General features: G+C 41.8%; 1 protein-coding gene across 2 annotated transcripts in view; it reads right to left on the reverse strand.

Moving 5' to 3' along the window:
- Positions 1-17,224, reverse strand: part of rhobtb4 (Rho related BTB domain containing 4) — a 32,706-nt gene extending 15,482 nt beyond the window's left edge. Inside the window, exons 1-3 of one of the 2 annotated variants that reach the window (XM_061767205.1) lie at positions 16,861-17,224; positions 7,563-7,764; positions 7,343-7,446 (exon numbers count right to left, since the gene is read on the reverse strand). In XM_061767205.1, the coding sequence (XP_061623189.1) occupies positions 7,343-7,446; positions 7,563-7,764; positions 16,861-16,889 (335 nt within the window). In that variant the 5' untranslated portion in view covers positions 16,890-17,224. Of the gene's footprint in view, positions 1-269; positions 482-7,342; positions 7,447-7,562; positions 7,765-16,860 lie in introns of those variants that run through there. The other variant, XM_061767207.1, reaches the window with a different exon arrangement.
- Between the last annotated feature and the right edge of the window lie 8,122 nt (positions 17,225-25,346).

Genomic DNA, 25,346 nt, shown 5'->3' on the forward strand with positions numbered 1-25,346 from the left:
GGCATGGAACGCCAAGACAAGGCCTAAAATCTGTCAATAATCAACAGCAATCCAGCTGGTTCAGTCCTAACTGATGGGCTACCAAAAGGTCTCACTGCCAAGGCGTGAGTCAAGACAAATCTCATGATGGGTAAGAGCAGAGAGCTGTCTCAAGACCACAGCAAACTAAAACATAATGATGGCATTGGTTACAGGCACATATCCAAGCTTCTGAACGTTCCAGTGAGCACGATTGGGGCCATAATACGTAAGTGGAAAGCCAATCATACCACCGTAAATTTGCCTCCTCTCCTCTCCTCTCAAGATTTGTGACAGAGGAGTGCAAAGAATAATCGGAAGAGTTGTCCAAGAGCCAAGAACAACTTGTGGAGCGCTTCAAAAAGACATGGAAGTAGCAGGTAGTGTCGTCAAAAGGACAACAGTGATTAATGCACTCCGCCGCCATGGCCTGTATGGACGCTCACCACGCAGGACCCCATTGCTGTAAAAAAAAAAAAAAAAAAAACATGTCAAAGATCGATTAAAGTTTGCTCAACAACTTTTGCACAAGTCAATTAAATACTGGTAGAATATAGTCTGTTCTGATGAGAGCAAAATTGAACACTTTGGATGCCATAACCCCTCCTTGAGCCGTCATCTTATCGTGGTGGAGGCGTTTGTGTGTCCCAATGATCCTAGGAGCTAAGTTGTCTTTGCTCATGTCAGAACTTTGCTCATGTTCCGGGGGAGGCGGGGGACATAGAGTCCGAGTGGACCATGTTCCGCGCCTCCATTGCTGAGGCGGCCGACCGGAGCTGTGGCCGTAAGGTGGTTGGTGCATGTCGTGTCGGCAATCCCCGAATCCGTTGGTGGACACCAACGGTGAGGGATGCTGTCAAGCTGAAAGAGGAGTCTTATCGGGCCTTTTTGGCCTGTGGGACTCCTGAGGCAGCTGATGGGTAGCGGCTGGCCAAGCGGAAAGCAGCTTTGGTGGTCGCTGAAGCAAAGACTCGGGACATGGGAGGAGTTCGGTGAGGCCACGGAGAAAGACTTCCGGATGGCTTTGAGAAAATTCTGCTCCACTATTCGGCGTCTCAGGAGGGGGAAGCAGTGCACCATCAACACTGTGTATAGTGGGGATGGGGCGCGGATGACCTCGACTCGGGACGTTGTGAGCCGGTGGGGAGAATACTTCGAAGACCTCCTCAATTCCCCAGACACGCCTTCCCATGAGGGAGCAGAGTCTGGGTTCTGTGAGGCGGGCTCTCCTATCTCTGGGGTTGAGGTCACAGAGGTGGTTAAAAAGCTCCTCGGTGGCAAGGCCCCGGGGGTGGATGAGATTCGCCCGGAGTTCCTCAAGACTCTGGATGTTGTAGGGCTGACCTGGTTGACATGCCTCTGGAACATTGCGTGGACATCGGGGACAGTGCCTCTGGATTGGCACACTGGGGTGGTGGTCCCCCTTTTTAAGAAAGGGGACCGGAAGGTGTGTTCCAACTACAGTGGGGGGGGGGGGGGGGGGGGGGGTCACACTCCTCAGCCTCCCTGGTAAGGTCTATTCAGGTGTGCTGTAGAGGAGGGTCCGTCGGGAAGTTGAATCTCAGATTCAGGAGGAGCAGTGTGGTTTTCGCCCTGACCGTGGAACAGTGGACCAGCTCTACACCCTTGGCAGGGTCCTCGAGGGTGCATGGGAGTTCGCCCAACCAGTCTACATGTGTTTTGTGGACTTGGAGAAGGCGCTCGACCGTGTCCCTCGGGGGGTCCTGTGGGGGATGCTTCGGGAGTATGGGGTACCGAACCCCCCGATACGGGCTGTTCGATCCCTGTACGACCGGAGTCAGAGTTTGGTCTGCATATCCGGCAGTAAGTCGGACTCGTTTCCGGTGAGGGTTGGACTCCACCAAGGCTGCCCTTTGTCACCGATTCTGTTCATAACTTTTATGGACAGAATTTCTAGGCGCAGGCGAGGCGTAGAGGGGTTCCGGTTTGGTGGCCTCAGTATTGCATCTCTGCTTTTTGCAGATCATGTGGTTCTGTTGGCTTCATCAAGCCGTGACCTCCAACTCTCACTGGAGCCGTTCGCAGCTGAGTGTGAAGCGGCTGGGATGAGAATCAGCACCTCCAAATCTGAGACCATGGTCCTCAGTCGGAAAAGGGTGGCGTGCCCTCTCCGGGTCGGGGATGAGATCCTGCCCCAAGTGGAGGAGTACAAGTATCTTGGGGTCTTGTTCACGAGTGAGGGAAGAATGGAACGGGTATCGACAGGCGGATCGGTGCAGCGTCTCCAGTGATGCGGACTTTGTATCGATCCGTTGTGGTAAAGAAGGAGCTAAGCCGAAAGGCGAAACTCTCGATCTACCGGTCGACACCGGTAAAGCTGCTAGAATGGCCCAGCCAATCACCTGACTTGAATCCAATCGAAAATCTATGGAAAGAACTGAAACTCAAGGTCCATAAAAGAAGCCCATGGAACCTTCAAGTTTTGAAGACTGCTTGTGTGACGGAATGGGACAAAAATCACACCAGAGCAATGCATGTGACTAGTTTCTCCATACCGGAGGAGTCTTGAACCTGCCATTGGAAACAAGGGCTTTTGTACAAAGTATAAAATAAATACCACTTGGCGTGTTCAACACGCTTTCCCTGTCATTTCACATTATTACACATAACTTAATTTCTGAGCGTATTTGTTCTACTTTCTTTGTATGTATGGATTACTTGGGTTGTTCCGAACATCTGGTGAAATTTTCATGTCAATAGCACCTTTGGAAATATATTTAGTGAGAAAAATGGTGACGTGTTAAATACTTATTCCAGCCGCTGTAACTGTGTTTATGTGGACAATGTCTATAGGTATGGCTCGATCAAACCAACAGGCTAACATTCCTCGTGTGTTTGAAGTGTGCCTCGTGACAAGTTGCATGAACGCATGATGAAAAGCATGATTTATTTATTTTTTGCAGTGCATACACTGCTTCTTTACTTTTCCTACTTTAATCTCACCTACGCTAATAATTTTCCCTTTGACATACAGTACAGTACGCTAGCAAGCCATTACATCACACTTGGACACACAGCCAAGTGTTCCCACCATGGATTGAACTAGTATGCTAATAGGATCACTGCTTTGCCATCCTAACTACACTACCGTCACAGTGGCTGTCGTGTATCCAATAAGAAATGTTATGCATGAAATCAAGTTTATCGATGATCATCTTTGCTTCTGCGTGTTTTGCATGGTGTGACTGTTCAGGTTGCGACTTTCTAGATATAATGTGAATGGTTTGTGTGGATTTAAAGACTGTGTTATGGCTAATAATTGACAGCCAGCTATTATGTGATATAAATGGGCCTGCCAGCATTGCATGTGTTTATGTGGTGCATCCACGGTACAAATGTCACCAGTTTCTTGATTATGTAAGACGCGACACACACACGTATGCATATACACACAAACACATAAGCACATTAGACATATCCTATCATAATTCAGACTTTCCTAAACAAAAATGAAATAAGTATATTAGCCTACTGTCACATAGTACCTCTCCATGTACCACAAATATGACAAGCTTCTAAATCAGTTTGCGAGAACAATGCTTCTTTAGAAATGGCTTTAATTAGCAGGAAAAACATTTTCTTTTTTAATTACAGTACATTGCATCAGATTGAAAATAGAAAAAACATAGTTGAGGCTGAGGTGAAATGTGACTTAGCCTATTTTCAGTATAAGATTGTGCTTTTTTTCCCAGCCTGCATTTTCCAATCCTAATAAGGCATGTGACAAAGCTTGATGTCATGTTTTGGGATCAACAAAGAGTGGAAGAAGACTGTTTCCGGGGCATGAAGGGGCAGTGATGTGAGCTTAGCCATGCGTCCATGAGAGGTGAGATGTGCAGCTATGAACAAGTGAATGGACAAAGATGGGCGGGGAGGAGGAGGAGAAAGAGTAAGAGGAGGGGAGGAGAGGTTGATGCCTGCCACTGCAGACATCAGGCAAGCGGGCAGGCAGAAAACAGCTGAGCTGGCGCTGCGTCTTTATCAGCTGACTGCAGGCTGACAAAGCATCCGGAACATTAGGAAGGGTGTGGAAACATACACAAACAGGGACAAACAACTGAGTAAACACACACTCAGTAAGAATGTAATAACACAACAGAGGCGAAGTATTTGGTGCCACAAATAGATACGCAAATACACGTCTGTTGCTTGGCTACACCAAAAGGTGTCAAGGCGATGCAAAGTGCATCGACCTTCTGTTGTGAAAACTGAACCACTCCATAGTGTTGTACAGTGGATATATATACAGTATGTCTAACCACCTCTGTGAAATGAAATATTTTCGAGAGGTAAAGTAAAAAGAACTAATATGCTTGTACAAGTGTGCACACCCTCTTACATCTGGGGATGTGACTGTGTTAAGATTTAACCAGTCACATTCAAACTCTTTTTAAATGGGAGACAACACATACCTGCCACTATTTAAAGTGCCTCTGATTAACCCCAAATTGTGTTTCTTCACATTCTTGTAGTCACATCTTACAGCACAAGCCATGGTCCGCAGAGAGCTTCCACAGCATCAGAAGGAGTCTCATTGTTCAAGGGTAGCAGTCAGGAGAAAGGTACAAAAGCATTTACAAGGCATTAAATATACCATTGTACCCAGTGTAGACAGTCATCATTAAGTAGGGAAAATATGCCACAAAAGTGACATTACCAAGAACTGGACAAGAGGGATCTCTGTCAGGGAAAACTTATGTCGATTAAGAGACAGGAAACAGGACAAGCACATTGAGAGCAAATGAGAGACAATTTAATAAAAATTTGCATGCAAGGAGACAGTTTAAATCCAACCTGCTTGGCGGCAGGAAGGACATGCCTCCCTATTCCAGTTACGTAAAGTCATATATACAATATTGAATTGGGCAGTTACACTATCTCCTGCCAAGACACAGCTGGCGTCCTCCAAACATACCAAATAACTTCTTGTCTGTTTTGTAATATTATGGTATCAGAAAGAGAAACGAGGGGACAGGAACAAGATGACCTTTTGTTTGTTTTCACTACAGCAGATTTCATATGATGTTATAATCAACAGAATAGAACACAGTCATTTTAATAAGTGCAATGAAATATTTTTCGAACACCTCCAGAATTGATGAAAAGATAAGAAAACTGTTCAAGGAGGCTGCCAGGAGGCCTACAGCAACATTGGAGCTGCAGGAATTTCTGACAAGTATTGGCTGTTTCGTTTATTTGACAACAATCTTCCATCGTCTTCATATGCCTGCGTTATAAGGGTAAGGTGGTAAGACAGAAGCCTTATCTTACAAAGAAAAAAAAACCAAATGGATTCAGGAAAATGTGTTACCGTCCGATGAAACCAAGGTTGAACATTTTGGTCATAATTGCAAAAGGTATGGTTTGTTGCAAAAAATAAGATTACTCATTACCAAAAGAACACCATGCCTACTATGAAGCATTTCAGTGAAGCATGGTGGTGGCAGCATCATGCTTTGGAGCTGTTTTTCCTCAGATGGAGCTGGGTCTTTGAAGGTGGAAGGAATTAGTAACAATTCCAAATCAGTGTTGTTTTAGTCTTTGTTTTGGACAAAAATGCTTATTATTAGTCTTAGTCACATTTTGGTCATTTCACATTTGGTATGTGATAGTGTAGTCTGTGAATATTCTCATTGGTCCAGGTCATTTCATTTTCAGGGCATTGATTCGATCCCAACTGGACTGTTCTGTTTGCCTTAACAGACGTTTCACCTCTCATCCAAGCAGGCTTCATCAGTTCATGCAACACGGCTCAGTTCGGACACAGGAGCCTTTAGAATTTTATCACAAAACCTTGCATTTGAACAGGGGTACGGGGACTTTTGATATCCACGGTACATGCATGACTGTGCGATCCTGAGTCTTGTTATTGTGACTTTGAAAATCAACAGGCTCATTAAGATGATGGAAAATCGAAATAAGCAAATGAAAATTACGTTGTCAAAGAGCTCTATTACTGGATGTCTGGAGCCTGTTTTCATTTGAATTTAGTCGGATTTGGTACAAAAATAGAGCTGATGCACTGGGATTAGTAGGAACTACTGCATATTTTTATTTTAAAAAGCTCTCTTTTTTCTAAGCCTTTAGGCAGGGAAACATGTTTTGCAACTTCTGTTTAACCATCTATCTGTAAAGTCGGGCACTTGCATAGTGTCAAAATGCAAGACTGGCACTCGCAGGTACCTTTGCTCGAAAAAAAATGCTCGAACACCATACAATGAAACCTCGATAGAATGGACTAATAGGGGCAGGGGGCTGTCCAGTATAGCCGATTGTCCGTTACATTGAAGCGATTTTATTTATTTATTTTTTTAGGCCTTAAGCATCCATATTACTGTACAGTACAAAATTATTGTTTTGTAGGTTTTTTTGTGGTCTAAAGCACCCAGTACAGTACAAGGTTATTGTAAATAAATATAAAAAAAAAGCTTGAAAATGTCACATTTTATCCAAACCTACCACGCCTGTGTGTTTGGTCATGGTGGCATTGTTGACGTACAGTACTCTAGAAGAGTTGCTTTCAAGAGCTGCGAGAAATTATTGCGCTTCCTAGTCCGAAATCCATTGCCAAAGGCGAACGAATGTTACTGTACCAAAAATAGCATGTTTCAGACTCCAGGGACTTGTGTTTTGTATTCCTCAGTTAACACTGCCGCCATGCCTCTCACTCTCTGCTTGTGCTCTACGTACAGTACACAATAGATATTAACATGGCCGCCACGTCATCATGCCACTTTCAACATGGCTGCTATGTAGGCACATCTTTTGGAATTGGCTGGATTTCGCCACAGTGCCAGCAAACAACAGCATTCTGGAACTAACAGATTTTGTCAACAGCAGTTTAAGTGACAAATTGAAAATACTTTTCTCTCTATAATTTGACATTCTCTTTGCCCGTTTTGCTTAATTATTTTTGCATTTCATGCCAATAAAGCAGCTTTGAACCAGGCATGCCGAGTAAGAGGATCAAACCATGATCCAATCATGTCTGCTGGAAGGAAGGGTGTAACAGCCTGAGGGCAGAGTTCAGCTAAAAAGCGCTGGTGGTTGGGTCACAGAGGAAAAACCTTATAAATTCTTTGGCCCTGTTGGTGTGGGATTGACTGGTGAGTTATGTCACAATAATCTCAACCCCGCCAGCGTCTTTTTTCTTTTCACTTTAAAAGTTCTAGGCTTTAAAATATCTGTAATTAATGTAAAAAAAGAAAAATAGGATTGTGGTCGAAGAGTTATTGCGTTTTTGAGCCAATGATTTGGTTTTGTGTGTGTGTGTGTGTGTGTGTGTGTGTGTGTGTGCGCTCACCTGCCATATGCAAATCGTCTGTCCTTGTGATGATCCCCGAAGGTGTCCCAGAGCCTGAGGGACACGCTGACCTCGTCCACAACATCCCGAGACCTCTCTAAAACCTGTAACACACAAAAATGCCTTAACACAAGTCTATTGCTTTAAGTACAACTTTTCTTTTAGTCATTTAGTTTACTCCACACGTTATCCTGTGTGTCTTGTGTATGTGTGTGCCCACCTCCTGGCATACACGATACTGGTCAATGGCCCAAACGGTTGGCACGTGGGTGGCGAGGAGCTGATACTGTGTGAGGGTGGCATTGCAAGCCCGGGCACATATGAGTCTGGTCTTGCCCACTGCATTATCCCCTACCACCACACATTTAATGGTTTCCACATTGGGCCGCTCATAGTCTGTGTCTATATCCATGGAGAGGGCCCTAGGAAGAAGGGAAGAGAAATTAAGAGGTCAGTTTATGAAAAATGAAGAGTTCTATTGATAAGGCTTTCCAAGAGGAATGAGTCATCAGTGGGACACTTAAAGCTCTTGGCATGTCGGCACAGTGGTTTCTAACTGCAAGCCAGGCTAGGGAGGCTTTGTCAGGGCACTGAGCGTCACTGACCAGAATTTAGAGGACTCTGCCAACTTCTCTACAGAACACGTGCAGGGACTGCAGAGCTATTTCTGTTACAGTACCCAGAGAAAAAGAGAGATGATGTCTTTTCTCACCTTGCATATCTAATCTTATATCTAGTCACTTTGTGCATGTTCAACAGCATTTTTCAGAATTGTTTATGATACAGGAGTAAAAATATAGATAATGACGTGAAGCTTAGCAAACACCAAAACAAGAGCAATATTAAGCAATTTATCTAAACAAAGATAATGCTCTCTATTGAGTGACACAATCAAAGTGGTAGTCATTTAACCATAAGTTTATTATTTGGGTTGTAATCCGCAGTGTAGTATTACATCCTCCTCAGTGGTGTTTTGACTATTTTAGTTACCTTACTTAGGTAGCACATAGGATAGGGCATTTGACAAAAGGTCCTTATGAAATATGAGAGAAATATTGGCAAACTAAATGTTTTTTATTTTTTTATTTAATAAATCGGATGGGAGAAGCTCTCTGAATGTTCTGAACTCCTATTTCATGTTGAACTATTTAGGACTGAATCACAGTGCCTCTGCAGGTTTCAGCAAAGTCATGTACTCCAGTTTGCCCAAATGATTGCTTTAGGTCCCTGTAAAGTGAAAATAAGTAAGTCGTGTACATTTGACATGCCACAGAGAAGACTGTTGTAAACAACGTCATTTGAATAATTAAAAAAAAAATCACAAAAAATATCACCATGTATATAAAATGAGCCTTCAAAATCTTGGAAAATCAAGATGTTTTGACTCTCAAACACTGTGGGCGTGTTTGCTTAATGCGTGAAACCTCAGTTTATCGCTATATCGCCACAATACAGTACTCCATAGTTCATTATTTGCACGTTTTCAGCAATTATCTTCAAACATGTATAACGTGTTCAGAAAAAAAAAAAAAAAAAAAAAATCTTTGGACTCACTTTACGGGTTTTTTAAAGACAATCAATTCCACAATATTAACAAAATGTGTCTGACTGACTGTCAACAACATAGGCAAACGCAGGAGATCAGATGTACAGCTCTATGGACTTTCTATGTTCATACTGAATATCACTGTTGGAATATTTTTTCCGGAAGACAACATTACCATTGTTTATTTGGCCAAACACAAAGCACATTTTTGAATGCCAAATTTCTACACACAGAGTCCTTGTACAATCTTTTCTATTGCATAACCATCCCCCGCACACAGTTTTACCGATCCAAAAATCCCTGAAACTTTTTCAAAAGAACCACCCGGCAGACTCATAAATAGAGCCTATGAAACATTCATAAAAGGCCCCTGCTTGGTATTCCATTGACGTGGTTGTCTTTACTCCGGCACCAACTGATACCATCAGCTAAATATGGCATCCATTCACTAGACATGAGCCGCACTATGAGGCCTGACCTGTACTTCATTTCGTCACACATCTCCAACCTGCTTATCAACCAACAACTGGTCCTGTGCTGAAACACCCCACAGACATCCTCATGAACATGCAAAAGCGACACCGATTACATCAGTCAGGACAGTGGGCAACCTTTGTCTGTATGAGTTTGAGAAACGAGTCAATTCCCTGAATTAAATATGCTGATAACACAAGTGTCTTTGCAATGTTACAAATTAGTATTAATTAATTTTCCTTAATGCCTGTCTGGCTGTGACACACACTCCATGTAAGGGAGAAATGCAGTAATCTGCATTCTACTAACATGTAGCCCCCAGCCTAATTTGAGGTTCCAGTCATCTTCACGCTCTAAATGACAATGGTGGTGTGATAGATTTTTCATTGTAGTCTAAGATCTTTAGAACTAATAAGGCATGGTTTTAGACAATCACAAATTGGAGGAACAACTACGAATCCAACGTATCCAATAATCTCTCTCCAATAACCTCATATACATATTAGGTAACATATTAGGAAAAAGGTTGCTTGATGGCCACTTCAATAGAGAGTTACAATGAAATGTGGATGCTTTTGCGCAAGCACAGTTTGAAATGGTAAACCCTCACCAAGCTTGTGTTTCCACTTGAGGTTGTAATGACAGAGCATTTAGCATTTTTTTTTTGTTTGTCCAAAACTTGTGATGGTTTATTTCAACATCAGGTATGTTTGAGAAAAGGTGCTTTGTCACACAGAAGTGACAACGCTCAGTCGACCAATCCAAGGACCCTGACTGTATCTCACTTTACCCTTTTGTACTAATGTTGATACCCTGTATTTTGGTAGCCTTGAGGCAGTAACTCGGTCTGTAAAAACTTTGCTATGAGGACAAGAGGGTCATGTGCTCATGGTAGTAAAGATTGGAGGAAATAAAAGGTAACTAGGGCCTGAGAAGAGTTTGCTTTCCAAGCACTGTCAAAGTGCCCTTGAGAAAGATACCAAAGTCTCAACTACCAAAGAAAAAGCTTATGTCAACTGTCACTTTGATATTAATACCAGAATGTAAACAATATTTCAGCTCAAACATCCACCGAGATGATGAAAATGCAAAATAAGGCTAAAATGAATTTGACTGTACGGATTCTGATGTTATACTAAAACATAACATGATTTCAGCTGGACAAAAAAAATAATAAAATCAAATTAAAAAAAAGCCTGAGGTTATGACGTTACTAGCACTCAGTGCTTCCCATGTAAAATCAGATATGTGAGTGGGATTTCCAGAGAGACGAGCCAGGGAGGGATTATTTGAGTCTTAGGGAGGAGGAGAGGACTGTCACCCGGTATTACAATCAGTCGGTCATGCCACAGGGATCAAAAGTGCAAAACCAAAAATAACCAAAACATGTACATGCATGGTAAGAATTTAGCCCTTATCCTAGCTCTTGGAGAGAGGAACTAAGAGTGACAAAAGGCTAAAAGACCGGAAGCATGTACTGTTTGTGCATGTTTAGTGCCTGCTGGTTAGTGATAAGCAGCGATATAACCAGGAGCAGCTGCTGGTGTGGACAGACACTCAGGGCGATCCAGAGCGACCAGTCCATCTGTGGTCCTACAACGGCCCCGGTCGCGTGTCGGTCATAAGCCATAACCTAATTATCTCCTCACGCATTACTGACATGTAAAGCACCTGCTATCTGGTCTGCATTTGAATTGTAATGAGCTTATCCAGGCTACCACAATTATTTATAGAGACTTGCGGAAGAAGCCTCGCGGTTATAAGGGTGCAGCAGTGCAGCTCAGAGGAACGGAAAGAGAAGCTGCTAAGCTCAAGTTTCATTTTTAGCCAATGACCTATTGTGAACTGCACACAATTGTCTCGAATTGATCTGTGTTGCAATCATCCCCCCTGCATGGCAGCAAAGATGACTGTTGGAATGTATGCAGGAAAAGGAACAACAAAAAGAAGAATCTTTTTAGCCGTACCCAATAGGGGAAAAATTCAATTTTTTTTGCTTTGTTATATTGAATGCACAAACAAGAGCCTGTGGACATGCATAAAGGGAGAGATGTCAAAATGAGGGTGGGTAATCACAAAAAGTGCCCCGCGTTGTTGGGTTGCTGCATGCATAGTATTTTTTTTACATTCTTCATCAACAAGCAGCAATCCTGCATTGCGCTAATTTAATCGCTGAAATATCTGTAATACTATGCATGAATAGTGTCAAATTGTTATATTCTGTCAAAATTTTAAATGTAGCCTTTTATTTTTTCTTTAAGTTTCATGTAAATGTGCATACAGGGTACAGTTTCAACATTCTGTGATTGCTTGCATTCTTCAATTTTACACTCAAAATCATACCATAGTTCAACTTTATTGATTTGTTGCTAGAACATTTTCTTTATCTTCACACTTTCTACAATCCTACAACTGTATCCGATTGATAAAGTTTGATATGAAATGTGCATTCATTTCGTTTTCAACTTTCGGAACAAATGTGCAGAGTATTTATTTTGTTGACAAACAGCGTCAATGTGGATGCATGCATCTTTTTTTAAAACGTATATAAATTTGAATTCAGAGTATTTCCTGTTTTTAAAGTTTACAGCCATAATGAGCTAGCTATAGAGTGCCTCGTTGTCGGCCGTGAGTGTGCGCACGTCATGGAGAGAAGGTAGAAGAGCGAAGTAATTTTTTCCGACCTGACAGCCAGCTTGTGGATCAACGAGGCTGATTTCCTTGTTGTCGCAGCGTGGAAACTCCCGTGACGATCGGTGGAACATATTCCAGCCACCAGAGGGTTAAGTGTTTTATTTTCACAGCGCAAACATATGTGGAGGCATTAGAGAGATGCTAGATAAAGTAGCATCGAGTTTTCCACGTCATTGTGGTGGTATTTTATGGACAGTTGACAGTTGAGCAGGACATGGTTTCAGCGCATTCAGTGGACACGCCCACAGTGTTTGAAAACGGAGACAAGGCCTTGGGTTTTTTCACGATTTTGAAGCCTCATTTTATATAATTGGCAGTTAGTTTTTTAATCATTTGGCAGGGTTGTTAACAATACTCTTCTCTGTGGCGTGTTCAATTTAAGACATTTATCTTCACTCTACAGCAGCATTAACACTATGTGTAAATGTGAATGCAAAATTTGTTGAAACAGACATTTTGTCACAAAGCTGTGCATCTTTTTGCTCCTGTGTTTCTACTTGTTAAGACACTTCATTCATCTGACTGCTGCTGAGCTTTGTCTGGCTTATTCCCAGCTGTGCCCACTCAACCACACCACCTCTCCCACAGACTAAAACTCCCCCTCCTTCTTTCTTACATTAAGATATTCTCCCACTGAAATGCTCTGATACATGGTCACTCACATCCATCTAACTAACTAGATGTATACATCTATCTATAGCCGTCACAACTTACTGAATGACAGTAAGAAGCAGCATTAGACCAATCGCCTACGCCCTCCCGCGCCCCCCTCCCCCTGTCTGTCTGCTTTTCTGTTATGTAACACCTTTTGGGACCCATGGAAGCAGAAACCCTTATCCCAAAACTCACCCCTTTTTTAGTCCCATCTCTTTGGCCTAGAGTTCATCCAGATCACATGAGCGAGTCTCTTGTTTCTCTGCTTGGCAAGTCATGACCTCAACAACCACTCACATTATGCTAAAACTCTCTCGCCACAGCTTTGAAATAACCCAGGGTCGACTTTTGATTTGTAAGCATTGTTGGAGGAAATGGGTTAAACAGTGTTATCACACACGCAACGTATTCTTCTTAATTTGGTGACAAGTGTTTTACTAGCCTTTGTTTGTGTTATCTAGGTGTTGGAGACAGTGAGTGCCAGAGGCACAGCTGGCACAGACTGCTTACATAATCGGGTCTGTAGCCTCTGCTTGGCTCCCCCGATGGCTGACGGTAGACCTCAAAGACACGGCACAGACATGCAAGCCGACACAAACGTGCCTCGCCCACTGCTGAGGGCGCTGGTGTTCATATACACTCAGTCGGATGAAGAAAATGCACACAACTCAAGGAACGACAGTGTCAACCATGTTCTCCTCTCTTCACTGCAATACTAAGCTCTTCATGACCTCCTTTCTTGGCCTTCATTCCTCCTTCACTGACCATGTTTGCCACCTACTCCTTGTCCACCTCTCAGCTTGTTCCCCTCTCTAACCTTTGTACCAAATGCTCTGTTCACTATATTACCATTACTATTGTAGTATCAACACGTAAAGAGTGTTTGTTTTACCCCGACCCGCTGAATTTCCTCATAGTGTTGATGAGAGAGAGAGATTATGGGGTAGACTTATTTACAAGAAATGCTTTTTTAGAAACCCCTGCGCTCAAATGGAGGAAAATCCAAAATGTGTACTTAAATGATTAAAAATGCATTGCACATGAGCTAGGTAAAAGTGTACCTTAAATGAACAAACAGTTCTTCAAAATTAAATGCAAATGTTTTGTACTTAAAAGTTAGATAACTGAACTGTAACTGCACTTTGATAAGATATTTTTAACTATTCGAATGTGTTTGTATTTCATGTTTTAAATGTTTCTTTTTTTTTCTATTCACAATTCAGAGATTATTTCACGTACCATTAGAGGGAGCCTGCATACCACTTTTGGACCCCGTAGCACACTTTGAGAATCACTGATTTAGAGTCTTTGATCAATTTAACATGCATGTTTTTGGAATGGTCACTTATAGTGTCGTGGTACACTCGCCTGGCTTTGATGTGAGCAGCATGAATGTGAGTTAGAATGGCTGTCCATGTCTATATGTGTCCTGCGACTGACCGGCGACCAGTTCAGGGTGTAGTCAGTCTTTCGCCTGAAGCCAGCGCCCCGTGACCCGAACCAGGATAAGCGGTGTTGAGAATGGATGGAATGGATGTTTTTGGAATGTGGAAGCAAACCAGAGTGCCCGGAGAAAACCCACACAATCACAGGGAAGACATCAAAACCCAACACAGGAAGGCCAGAGCAGAGATTCGAGCTATGAACCTCTGAACTGTGAGGTTCGACATGTATTGGACACGTATATTTTTTAGGAATGGGCATTTGACTACATTTTCTTTATTGACAACAAACAACAGATGTGAAAGGAGGAATCAAACCAAATCTGTTTTATTGATTTTTTTCCAGAGGGGACAAAGGGGCCATCTATTTTGGGAGCAGTGTTTTATTTATTATAACGGACCACGCAGCTGGTAATTAATTGAGGCACGGTGTCTTGTAGAGCGGCGGTTACCATATTTGAACAGATGGGACAATTGGTGGACAACTGGGTAAGAATGCGGCCTGTGACTGACCAGCAGAGACAGTCACAGCAGGAGTGATTTTAAGCAAGGTGCCTAACTGGCCAATTGTTCCATGAGCACTTAAGAATGCAACAAGGGAGCTAGTTTTCCCCATATCAAACCACTATTTATGTATCCCTACCCCAACAAGGCACGTTCATTCAAAAGATGACGTCAGCATGTAATAAAACATGCACTCCATTTATTTATAGTTTACCTTCCACCTTGACTTGATACGGTTGCATCCACACCAGTCACATAAATGCAGGCTGCCATGGTTGTGCTATCTAAAGCCATTCACACACACTAAAGTCCCTGGGTATTGCTCTATGTATCCCTACCCCAACAAGGCACGTTCATTCAAAAGATGACGTCAGCATGTAATAAAACATGCACTCCATTTATTTATAGTTTACCTTCCACCTTGACTTGATACGGTTGCATCCACACCAGTCACATAAATGCAGGCTGCCATGGTTGTGCCAGGGCTGTGCTATCTAAAGCCATTCACACACACTAAAGTCCCTGGGTATTGCTCTACATATGACGGCATCATGAGGTTCAAGTAGTGGGAGGCAAAATTGATTCTAATTCACAAAAAAAATGACTTCATTTTCCTTATGCATGACTACAAATAATTGAACCGATCAGAATATGTAAGTTCACTGACCTTTTCAAAAAGCAAATATACACTCGTCAATCATGGGTAGACTGACAAACAATACAAGAGCAGTAGCATACGCACAGCATTTTACATGACAGGGACAAAATATTAGAATCACCTCTCAGTATTATGCAGCGCTTGTCTTTGCCCGTGCAAAGAAAAACCCTAATAATGAACATATTATATACTTCACTGACAGTGTCCACCAAAAATTAGCATTATTTTTTGTAAAGATGGAATTTGTGATTCAGCTCTTGTATTGGATATCATTACTTGTGTTTCCTAACCTTTACTGAGCCAAGGCACATTTTTTACTTTAGAAAAAAAAATCTCAAAGTGCAACACCAAACAAAAATGTCACAAAAAGTTGTTATATAGGTTAACTGCCATCTAGTGGGAAAACATTTAATTGTTCTTCCAATCAGTATACATCACTGGCATAGATAGATGAACAAAGATACATTGTTTGTATTGAATACTTTTCAGACCAATCCCACGGCACACCTAATGATCTCTCACAGAAGACTTATGTGCCATGGCACACTGGTTGAGATTAGAACCACTGCATTAGATTATGCACTGTACCTAATGTTGTGGTTGGTACATCTGAGCACCATTCCATGTAAAAATATGATTATTTGCAAATATAAGTATTGGTCAAAAGACAAAGACTGCAAAATATGAATGCATTATTTCCACAAATACCTAACGTGAATATGATTGACTACTGATTGTTTTGTTGCTGCTTTTTTGTTGTTGTTTTTTTGAAATTAGATGGATTTTATTCCGATCAGCATGCACGCCCTGTCAACCTCACTGTGCCACCTGCGTAACGCAAACCCTCTGCTGACGTCATAGCCACAGGACAAGCATTACCCGCGTGCGTGTGGGCGCGCACGTGGTGTCAAACTAACATTTTCCCTGCAGAAAACCGTCTGCCATCGTCACATCACAGCCGGGACGTGCACGCGCACCCTGCTCTTGAGATCACACTTATCAATGAATGAAGCACCCCCTCCCATTCACAAGCACCTGATTCATTCATATTTTTGGGGAAATCGAGCGTGCACATCAAGCTAAATACATCTTGGGGGGCGTAGAGCAAAAAAACAAACAAAACAAAAAAACGTTCAAAATTTAAAAATCAGCACGTGCAAGTAATACGAGGTAGGTATCATCCCAGAAAGATGCAGCTGATAAATCTTGCATAACACGCCAAGCCCATCCACTGCACTAAGACACGTAACACCTCAGTTGAAGCAGGCAGGGCAATAATAATAATAAGAATCCCACCACTGTAAACATATCAGTTTACAATAAAACGCGATGCATCTACGAGGGAGGGCATTAGTGACGAAAGGAGCAAAGCATAAAGTATAAGTGCGCACACACACACACAAATAAAATAAATACAAAAATTAAGTCAGCACGGCCCGAAGAGAACGGTGTCAACTTTTAGGAGCAAAAGAGGAAGGAGATGGAATTGGGAGCATGTGGTCGTGTTTTTTTTTTTTTTGAGAAGGTGAAGGGGGGGGGTCCCTACCTTCCGACGGTTCCGGAGTTAACCCACATGCCACTCTGCCGGTGTGCCTGTCTCGCAAACCAGGCAAGGACACGCAGGGAAGAACAAATAGGTAGTCGTGTTCTGGTCCACTTGACACAAAGAGCATGGATCTGCAAGGGGACCAAAAGGACCTCTGCCCTCACACCCCCCTCTTTTCCTGCTTCCCGTGGCCGCCTTCTCGGAGCCTCACGAGCTTCGGTTCAGTTTAAAATCATCCACCGGTGATAAACCGGTGATAAAATACACTAGAGAGAATACTTTTATGGGTTGCAATGTACACATTTACCGGCCCAGACACTCGGTTGCAGTCTGAGCCGCCTCCTTTTCTGTTGTTGTTTCCCCAGCTGATTTCATCAAAGGACACGCCCCCGTAATGTGACGTCACGGACACTACTCACCCAACTCCTGCCGTGCGGCGTTCATGTTCAGTCAGGAAAAAAAACAGACACTGTGGATTTGAACGTCATCTTTCGCCACGTACAAATATACCCAACAGCCACAACATTAGGCATACCTGCATAATTTTATACAGTGTGGGTTCTCACGAAACAGGGGTTTCACTGTATTTCTAAAAAGTATATTTAACATTATTGTAAGCCACTAAAACATTACACTCAAATTGAACTTTTAACACAGAGCCTTAAATATATATGTATATTTATTTACGAACTTCAATTCCAATGAAGTTGGGACGTTTTGTATAACGTAAATAAAAACAGAATACAATGATTTGCAAATCCTTTCCAACCTGCTCTATAGTCTACTGAACACACTACAAAGATGATGTCGTTGATGTTCAAACTGGTGAAGGTTAGTGGGTTTGTTTTTTGTTTTTTTTTTGCAAATATTCTCTAATTTTAAATTTGATGCCTGCAACACGTTCCCAAAAAGCTGGGACAGGTGCAACAAAAGCCTGGGAAAGTTGAGAAATGCTCAAAAGACACCTGTTTGGAACAATCCACAGGTGATCAGGTTAACTGGAAACAAGAGAGTGTCATGATGTGGCATAAAAGGAGCATCGCCAAAAGGCCCAGTAGTTCAAAAGCAAGGATGGGGCAAGGTTCAGCATTTTGGAAACAACTGTGTGAGCAAAGAGTCCAACAGTTTAAGAACAACGTTTCTCAACATACAATTGCAAGGAATTTAGGGATTTCATCATCTATGGTCCATAATATCATCCAGAGAGTCCGAGAATCTGGAGAAATCTATGCACATAAGCAACAAGGCCAAAAAACAATGTTGAATGCCTTTGAGCTTCGATCCCTCAGGCGGCACTGCATTAAAAACCACAATCATTGTATAAAGGATATTGCCACGTGGGCTCAGGAACACTTCAGAAAACCATTGTCAGTTAACACAATTCATTGCTACATTGACCATGCAAAGCGAAAGCATATATCAACAAACACCACCAACTTCTCTGGGCCCGAACTCATCTGAGATGGACTGAAACAGAGTGGAAAAGTGTGCTGTGGTCTGACAAGTTCACATTTCAAATTGTTTTTAGAAATCATGGATGTGGTGTTTTCCAGGCCAAAAAGGGAAAGGACCATCCAGATTGTTATCAGCCCAAAGTTCAAGTGTGTTAGTGCCCATGGCATGGGTAACTTGCATATCTGTGAAGACACCATTAATGCTGAAAGGTACATACAGGTTTAGGAGCAAGATATGCTGCCATCCAAACAGCGTCCCTGCTTATTTCAGCAAGACAATGCCAAGCCACATTCTGTATGTTACAACAGTGTGGCTTCATAATGAGAGTGCCAGTACTAGACTTGCCTGCCAGCGGTCCAGACATGTCTCCCATTGAATATGTGTGCCGCATTAGGAAGCGCAAAACGAACAACGGACCCCGGACTGTTGAGGAACTTAAGTTGTACTTTATATCAAGCAAGAATGGGAAAGAATTCCACCTACAAATCTACAAAAATTAGTATCCTCAGTTCCAAAACGCTTATAGAGTGCTGTGAAAAGGAAAAATGATGTAACACAGTGGTAAACATGCCGCTGTCCCAGCTTTTTTGGAATGTGTTGCAGGCCTAAAATTTAAAACGAGTGAATATTAGCAAAAAAGAAAACTATCAGTTTGAACATTAAATGTCTTTGTAATATATTCAATTGAACATACTGTAGCTTGAAAAGGATTTGCTAATCAATGTATTCTGTTTTTATTTACGTTTTATACAACATCCCAACATCATTGGAATTGGGCATTGTAAAACTCAATGAGAATTTTACCACCCTGCTTGTTCTACTATTAGTCATGAGTTATATGCCAGTAAAAGACAATGCAATGCAATGAACACAGCAAAGAGGGGGAAACGGATTGCAGTGGAAAATACCAACTATTTGCTCCTATATTTGTCCATCTCTGGGAATTAGGTCCTTGAATTTTAATCTGTTCTGAAGAAGAAAATATTGCAGCGTTGCCAGAAAACCCATTTTTATATATTTAAAATATGTGATGGTAAGTTGCTTTGTTCAGGCATGTTTCCCAAGCCCACCTCAGCCCACCGTTGCCCCAAGGTAGCTGTCAGTCACTTAATTTGTGATGGAATTTGTGGTGAAATGTATTTCATCTCGGTGTTCAACTGAGACATTGTGCGCCCCACCCCCCCTGCTCATAATGAAATTTCCTTTGTGCTGTGGAAGACTGAAGACAGACATCTACTGGCAGGTGCTGGTATTGAGCTCTGAAAACAAAGGACACAATAAACTCCCTCACCCTGCAATGATGTCAATGCAGTGTTCAAGGCCAGAGTAGCAGGAATGTCTGTCTGACTGTGCCTAAAGCCAAGAGTGAGATTATACATATCTGACCTTTCTGTTAATGACGTCTGCTCTCGCTCATGAGACGGACAAAAAAAAAAGAAAATAAAAAAACTTGGGACACACTACCCAATTGATTATTATATCATTCAAGCGACCATTTCCACATCTAACTTCTCTCTTCAATCTTCATTTTGAATAATTATACAGCTATGTGTCCTACTTTGTGTGGGAATATTTGGGGGAAGGCCCTACAAAGCAAGGTCCATAAAGGCATGCTTGGATGAGTTTATTGTGAAAAAAATTTACACAGAACCCCTGACCTCCACCATGCTTTCTCTTAGGCCCAAGGTCAGTGACCAAGGACATGTCAAAGTCAAATGACATTTTACTCAGACATAAAGATTGGGAGGACATTTTCTGCATCTGTAGTAAAATTATTATTTAAAATCCCAAATAGCTCATGAGCACCCCCTAAAATGGCTTTTTCCCCCACCTGCCCCTCCCTCTTGATGACCAACTGAAGTCTCAAATATAAGTTTTTTTGGAATTATTTTGTTGATGTCTTTGTTGTAATTGCTCTGAAGTTGTGTCTCTCAGTATACACACACAACACTGTTATTAAGAGTTTTTTTAGCCAGTCTTTTTTACGAAGAGAGAAAAAGTGAGCTGTGGCTCAGCAGTCAATAGCTTTGAACATGGTTAGACCTAAGGCACTGTAAATCCTCTATTCTATTTTTTACATTTTTTTTTCAATGATTTTAGTCTTAATGGAGTGTGTCACTGGAAACCAATGCAACAGCGCTTCTCAAATTATCAGAAAAATATATTCTAATATCATAGTTTTTCTCTCTTTTATTATAGGGCTGTTTGTTCTTGACCGGTTAGGATAGCAGCTAATACAGCTCGCATATATGCTTGAGAAAAAAAACTCTAGCATTGATTTGCAACACTGTTACTGTAGTTGGAGTAATACTAAAATTAGTATTCAAAACAAGTTATTTTTTTTATTTAATTGTAATTACTCAGCAATATTTTGGAAAGGGTTATGATTTTCTGGTGCCTGAGTATCTGTGAGAGGGTTGGGCCAAATGCAGCAAAATATATGATGTCATAAATAAGTATTTTGTAAAAAGTGTAACTGATGGTTGAGCTGGATGAATCAGATAATATAATCATATGCAACCTGCTTTTCTTGAGAACAAATATTTATTTAAAAAAATGGTAAATATTTCAAAAATGTTGGTGCCGAAGTTGTTCTCCATTTCCGGAATGACCCTGCTACCTGTTTTTTTTTCTTGATAGGAAAATGGAGGCATTTAGTTGAGGGATGTTCTTTTATTTATTTTTTTAAATATATCTTAAGTGGATAGGACACCCAGCCGGGTGTGCCACACCCATGTGTTTTAACACCCATGCTTTTTCCATGAGAAAATTTCAACACCCGCACTTTTTAGCACAACAGTGGCGGATGTGGGTGTTTAAAAATCCTCACATTTCCCAGTGAAAGGTTTAAACACAAACAATTTTCCTGCAAACAACTACCACCACCAACCCAACTAAATGTGGCTCAGAATGCAAAATGTGGCTCAGAATGCACGCAGTGTTTTGTGTGTGTGTTTTTTTTTTTTTTTTAAAGATGTGACCAGTTTGGTCCTTGGCGCCCTGAGAAAACAGTGCCCCCTGACCCGGCTGGCATGGGCAGAAAGCAGCAGGGTGAAAGATGGTGTGGAATGCCATGGGATAAAGTAGGGCTTCAAGAGCACTGGCATTGCGAGGGCTTAGAAATGTGAAGAGTCTGCTCCCTTTGTTTGGACACTTGTGAGAGAACTATCAAGCAGCCCAGTCTGATGGGACATCTGGCCTTTTCAGCCACGGCGCTACAAAAACAGTGGAATGCGCACTTGCGATTTTGAACTTTCTTGCTCTTTTATCCAACGTGTGGGGAGTTTGGTCCCGTAGGTCTTCAGTCTTCAACAAGGTGTGTCCTTTCGATTAGGTAAATGCATAAAATCCGTCCAGGCACAACCTCAGAACATTTTCGGCCACAGTGACCCGCATGTCCATTGTTGTAATTTTAATTAAGTTAACTGTTTTTTACTTTGGCGATACAACTATAAAATTAGTTGACTGTCATTTGTCAAGCTTTTATGCTTTACTATTAACACATGTTTAGACTTTAAGACTGGCAGCATAGAATATTAAAATGGTCCTTAAAACTAGTGATGCACTAACTAGTGCTATTACTATACAGCTGTACCTGTACACGCACTTAAAAAAAAGCTCAGATACGACACCGATACCACCTTACAAGGGGGTGATAAAGTATCACTTAGGTTGTTGTTGGATTTATCTTACCCAACATTATAAAAAATAGCAAATAAATGATAACTTCTACAATTTATCTAACAGTTGTCCTGCTACAAGTTTTATTTGAAAACTGAAATGCCTTGTTACTATATTTTAGTGAAATGTATGGAAAGACGTAGTTGGATGTTAAAATGTCAGTAATGACAAGCTGTTACTTTTTAAAGTGTTATATTTGAGTGAAACTTATTCCATGCTCAAGAAAAGTTTGTGGTTTGCATCTCTGAACAATATTTAATAAGAATAAAACATTTCCATCACAATTACAAGACGAAATGGCATTATCAAGTATCGGTAGCTGGCATCGGCGAGTACTCAAATGTAAATACTTGCACATGTACTGGGTGTGAAAAAAGTGGTGTCGATGCATCCCTACTTAAAACACAACCTGCACAATTAGTAAAGCCTTTATTATACGGACGCGTTGACCCTGGAAGAATTTATTGATACTTCTATTATTTTCTAGAGAACACGTGGTTTCCAAATTGGAGGTTGACCAGAATCCCTGAATGGATTGTGTTCGACCTCATCGGTTGCACTGTATAGCCTACATGCACTACTGGAGACATGTCAGAGTGAGGGGGCTGCACATAAAAGAGTGCCCCAGGCAGGCAGGCAAGGGTCTTGCTAAAGATCACTACGACGCTGCTCGGGAAGGGAACTAGAAACCATTCTTGTTTAAGTATTTTGGGGGTCCATGCAGAAATTTAATGAGGCCTCTTTATTGACTTGATGTACTGCCATCTGAGGCCTGTTCCTCCCACTGGCCGAAAACAACTATCAAAGCATAGAGGACCCCTGATACAATGGACCACTTCACTCTCATCTCCAACTCATGTCATTGCCTCTATTGATTCTATATCCAATTGGCCTGCAGTGGTCCTAAAGTTGTCCAAACAGTCAGCTTCTCACAACGCACGTGTCCAGAGAGAATTAGCCTTGAAGCCACACCATCGAGTGCACTAACAAACATAAGACACACTCCACAGACACTCAATGAGGAGAAGAAAAATGTGTACATGTATACCTTGTGCACTGACAAGTAGGTCAGAGCTGCAGTGGGTCTTCAAAACAGTCCCAGCACCATGTTAGTGATAACAGTATCAAGGATTAAATTCTAATACACACAATCAGACACACTACAAAACATTACATGGTACATGTTGTAGATTACGTTATAACTATAGTTTGAGATCATTTGCTCCTTTGTTCTGCAGGAGGAGTTTGACTGGTGTGTGCGTGTGTGTTGTTGTCGTTTTTGGACAGACAACACTGGAATTTTTATGTCTTCCCCTGGCCAAGAGGGCCAAAGTTCAAGGGTATGAATGGAATGGCTGAAGGGCAACACAAAGATGTGATCTTGTGGGAAACATTGATACTGGCATTCCTAAAATATCCACATCTGTTGCAATGTCCGAATCTCTTGCCTTCCCTCTTAATCTTTCTCAAACACAAATACCAACATTGAGTTGCTCGGAGAGGTACATTTCAGAGTGGCCACGCTGGCATGAAGCAGAGAGTGTTTTGTAATGTCTGGCCTATTTGGTAATTGGTGATGAGTGTGAGTTTAAGTGGAAAAACATTGGAGGCTCGATAAGGCCTGTGAGAAAGTAACAGAGGAGAAGATACAGTATTGTTGACTTGTTGTGTTATCTGTAGATTGTCCTATCTTGTGTGTAGCCAGATGTTGTTTCCTCATTATAACCTAATGAAGATATATCACCGTGTTATCTTATTCCAGACAAAACAAAAAGCAGTGTGACGTAAGTGCCAGTGAGCTCCTGAATGGACTATTTGTTAGGATTTAATTCTTTGTGCGGCGGAGATGCTTGTTTCCTGCTTGTGAAAAAACATTATTTATTACAAAGCAGGCCCATGAGTAAAATGTGGCACAGGGAAATGCTTTCTGCATACGTTTTTCTTTTAAATGTAGTTGTTATGAGCAGTCAAAATGCATAAATGGCCTCTAACACGAATGCAGTCTGCAATTAACACAGATTAAAGTGAACTATATGCAGGATTCAAAATAAAAGTACTTTTTGTGTTGTTTTGCTCATTGAGGTGAGTAAAAGGCAAAGGGTGGGGGCAATAACAGCCTAGAGTTCCAAGAATTCCAAGTACTCTTGGGAACTGTCGACACAAGGATGGACAATCAGGGCGATGATTGACTGTGATGGAAGGAAATGTCAGGAACGTTAAGTGGTTCCTGGGGCAAAGACTTGATGAAGGAGGTAATAACGGAACAGGTGGAAATGAGGAAGGGTGGGATGTGAAATTGAAGTTGGTACAGTATCTCTGTTTAACTGCTTTCTGTCCGAGAATACAAAGATAGTCGTTTTAGTACAATTGCAGATGTGGGGTTGTATAGACCTTTTCAAATGTTTGTGTAAACAATAGGCGACAGGGTACTTCTGGGTGTCACCCAAATGCCAGGGGCTGACCTAAACTGAAAACAATGGGGGTGGAGGAGGATAAATAGAGTGGATGGTTGTAGAGGTGAATAATACAGGTCAGTAGCCATTTGTAAAAGGAAGGATTGGGAAACAAACCATCACCAATCGGTTTTTGGAAGGAATTTTCTCAAAGGTGTATAAAAAATGGTTGGGTGGTTTGTCTTTGAGTAAGTCATCATGAAATAAATGGCAAGATGCTAGGAGAGTACAAGGAGCTATCCATTTTGGAGTCAAAAGAGCACCTTTGCACTATTAATCAGAGCAATAGAAAAGTCGATTAACTAGCCATTCCCTCAATGATCCTATTAACTATGTCTGAATTTTAATTCAAACTAATTTAAAAGTAATTCTATTTTTTAATCAACTTACATGTTGAAATGTAAATCACAGCAGGCATCGGGTCCAAAGCCGTAGAAAACAGTCTGCACAGTGACATTTGCTGGCACCATATTGTCACCTGCTTGACATAACCCCACTATGCAATGGAATGCAACATTGTTGACTATTTCCTAAGGTTATTATAGGTAAGGGAAATTTTCCAGACACTTCAGAATATATATTTTCTATCTCAATTTGAAATTAGGCGGCACGGTGAATGACTGGTTAGCATGTTTGCCTCACAATTCTGAGGAGCCAGGTTCAAATCCGGCCTCGCCTGTGTGCAGTTTGAATGTTCTCCCTGTGCCTGGGTGGGTTTTCCCTAGGTACTCCGGTTTCCACGGTAGTGGACATGCGCCCCGCAAACTGAGGTGCGACAGTGACTCCCCACACCTTGGTAAACTGTATTCTTCCAAGCGGCCCTGCTGTGAGACTGCCAACCAAGGAGACGCCTCGTGGGCCCTAAACTAATTAACATCTACCCTCGAAGTCTGAACT

Source organism: Phyllopteryx taeniolatus, chromosome 3 (assembly GCF_024500385.1).
Source record: "Phyllopteryx taeniolatus isolate TA_2022b chromosome 3, UOR_Ptae_1.2, whole genome shotgun sequence".
Taxonomy (NCBI): Eukaryota; Metazoa; Chordata; class Actinopteri; order Syngnathiformes; family Syngnathidae; genus Phyllopteryx; species Phyllopteryx taeniolatus.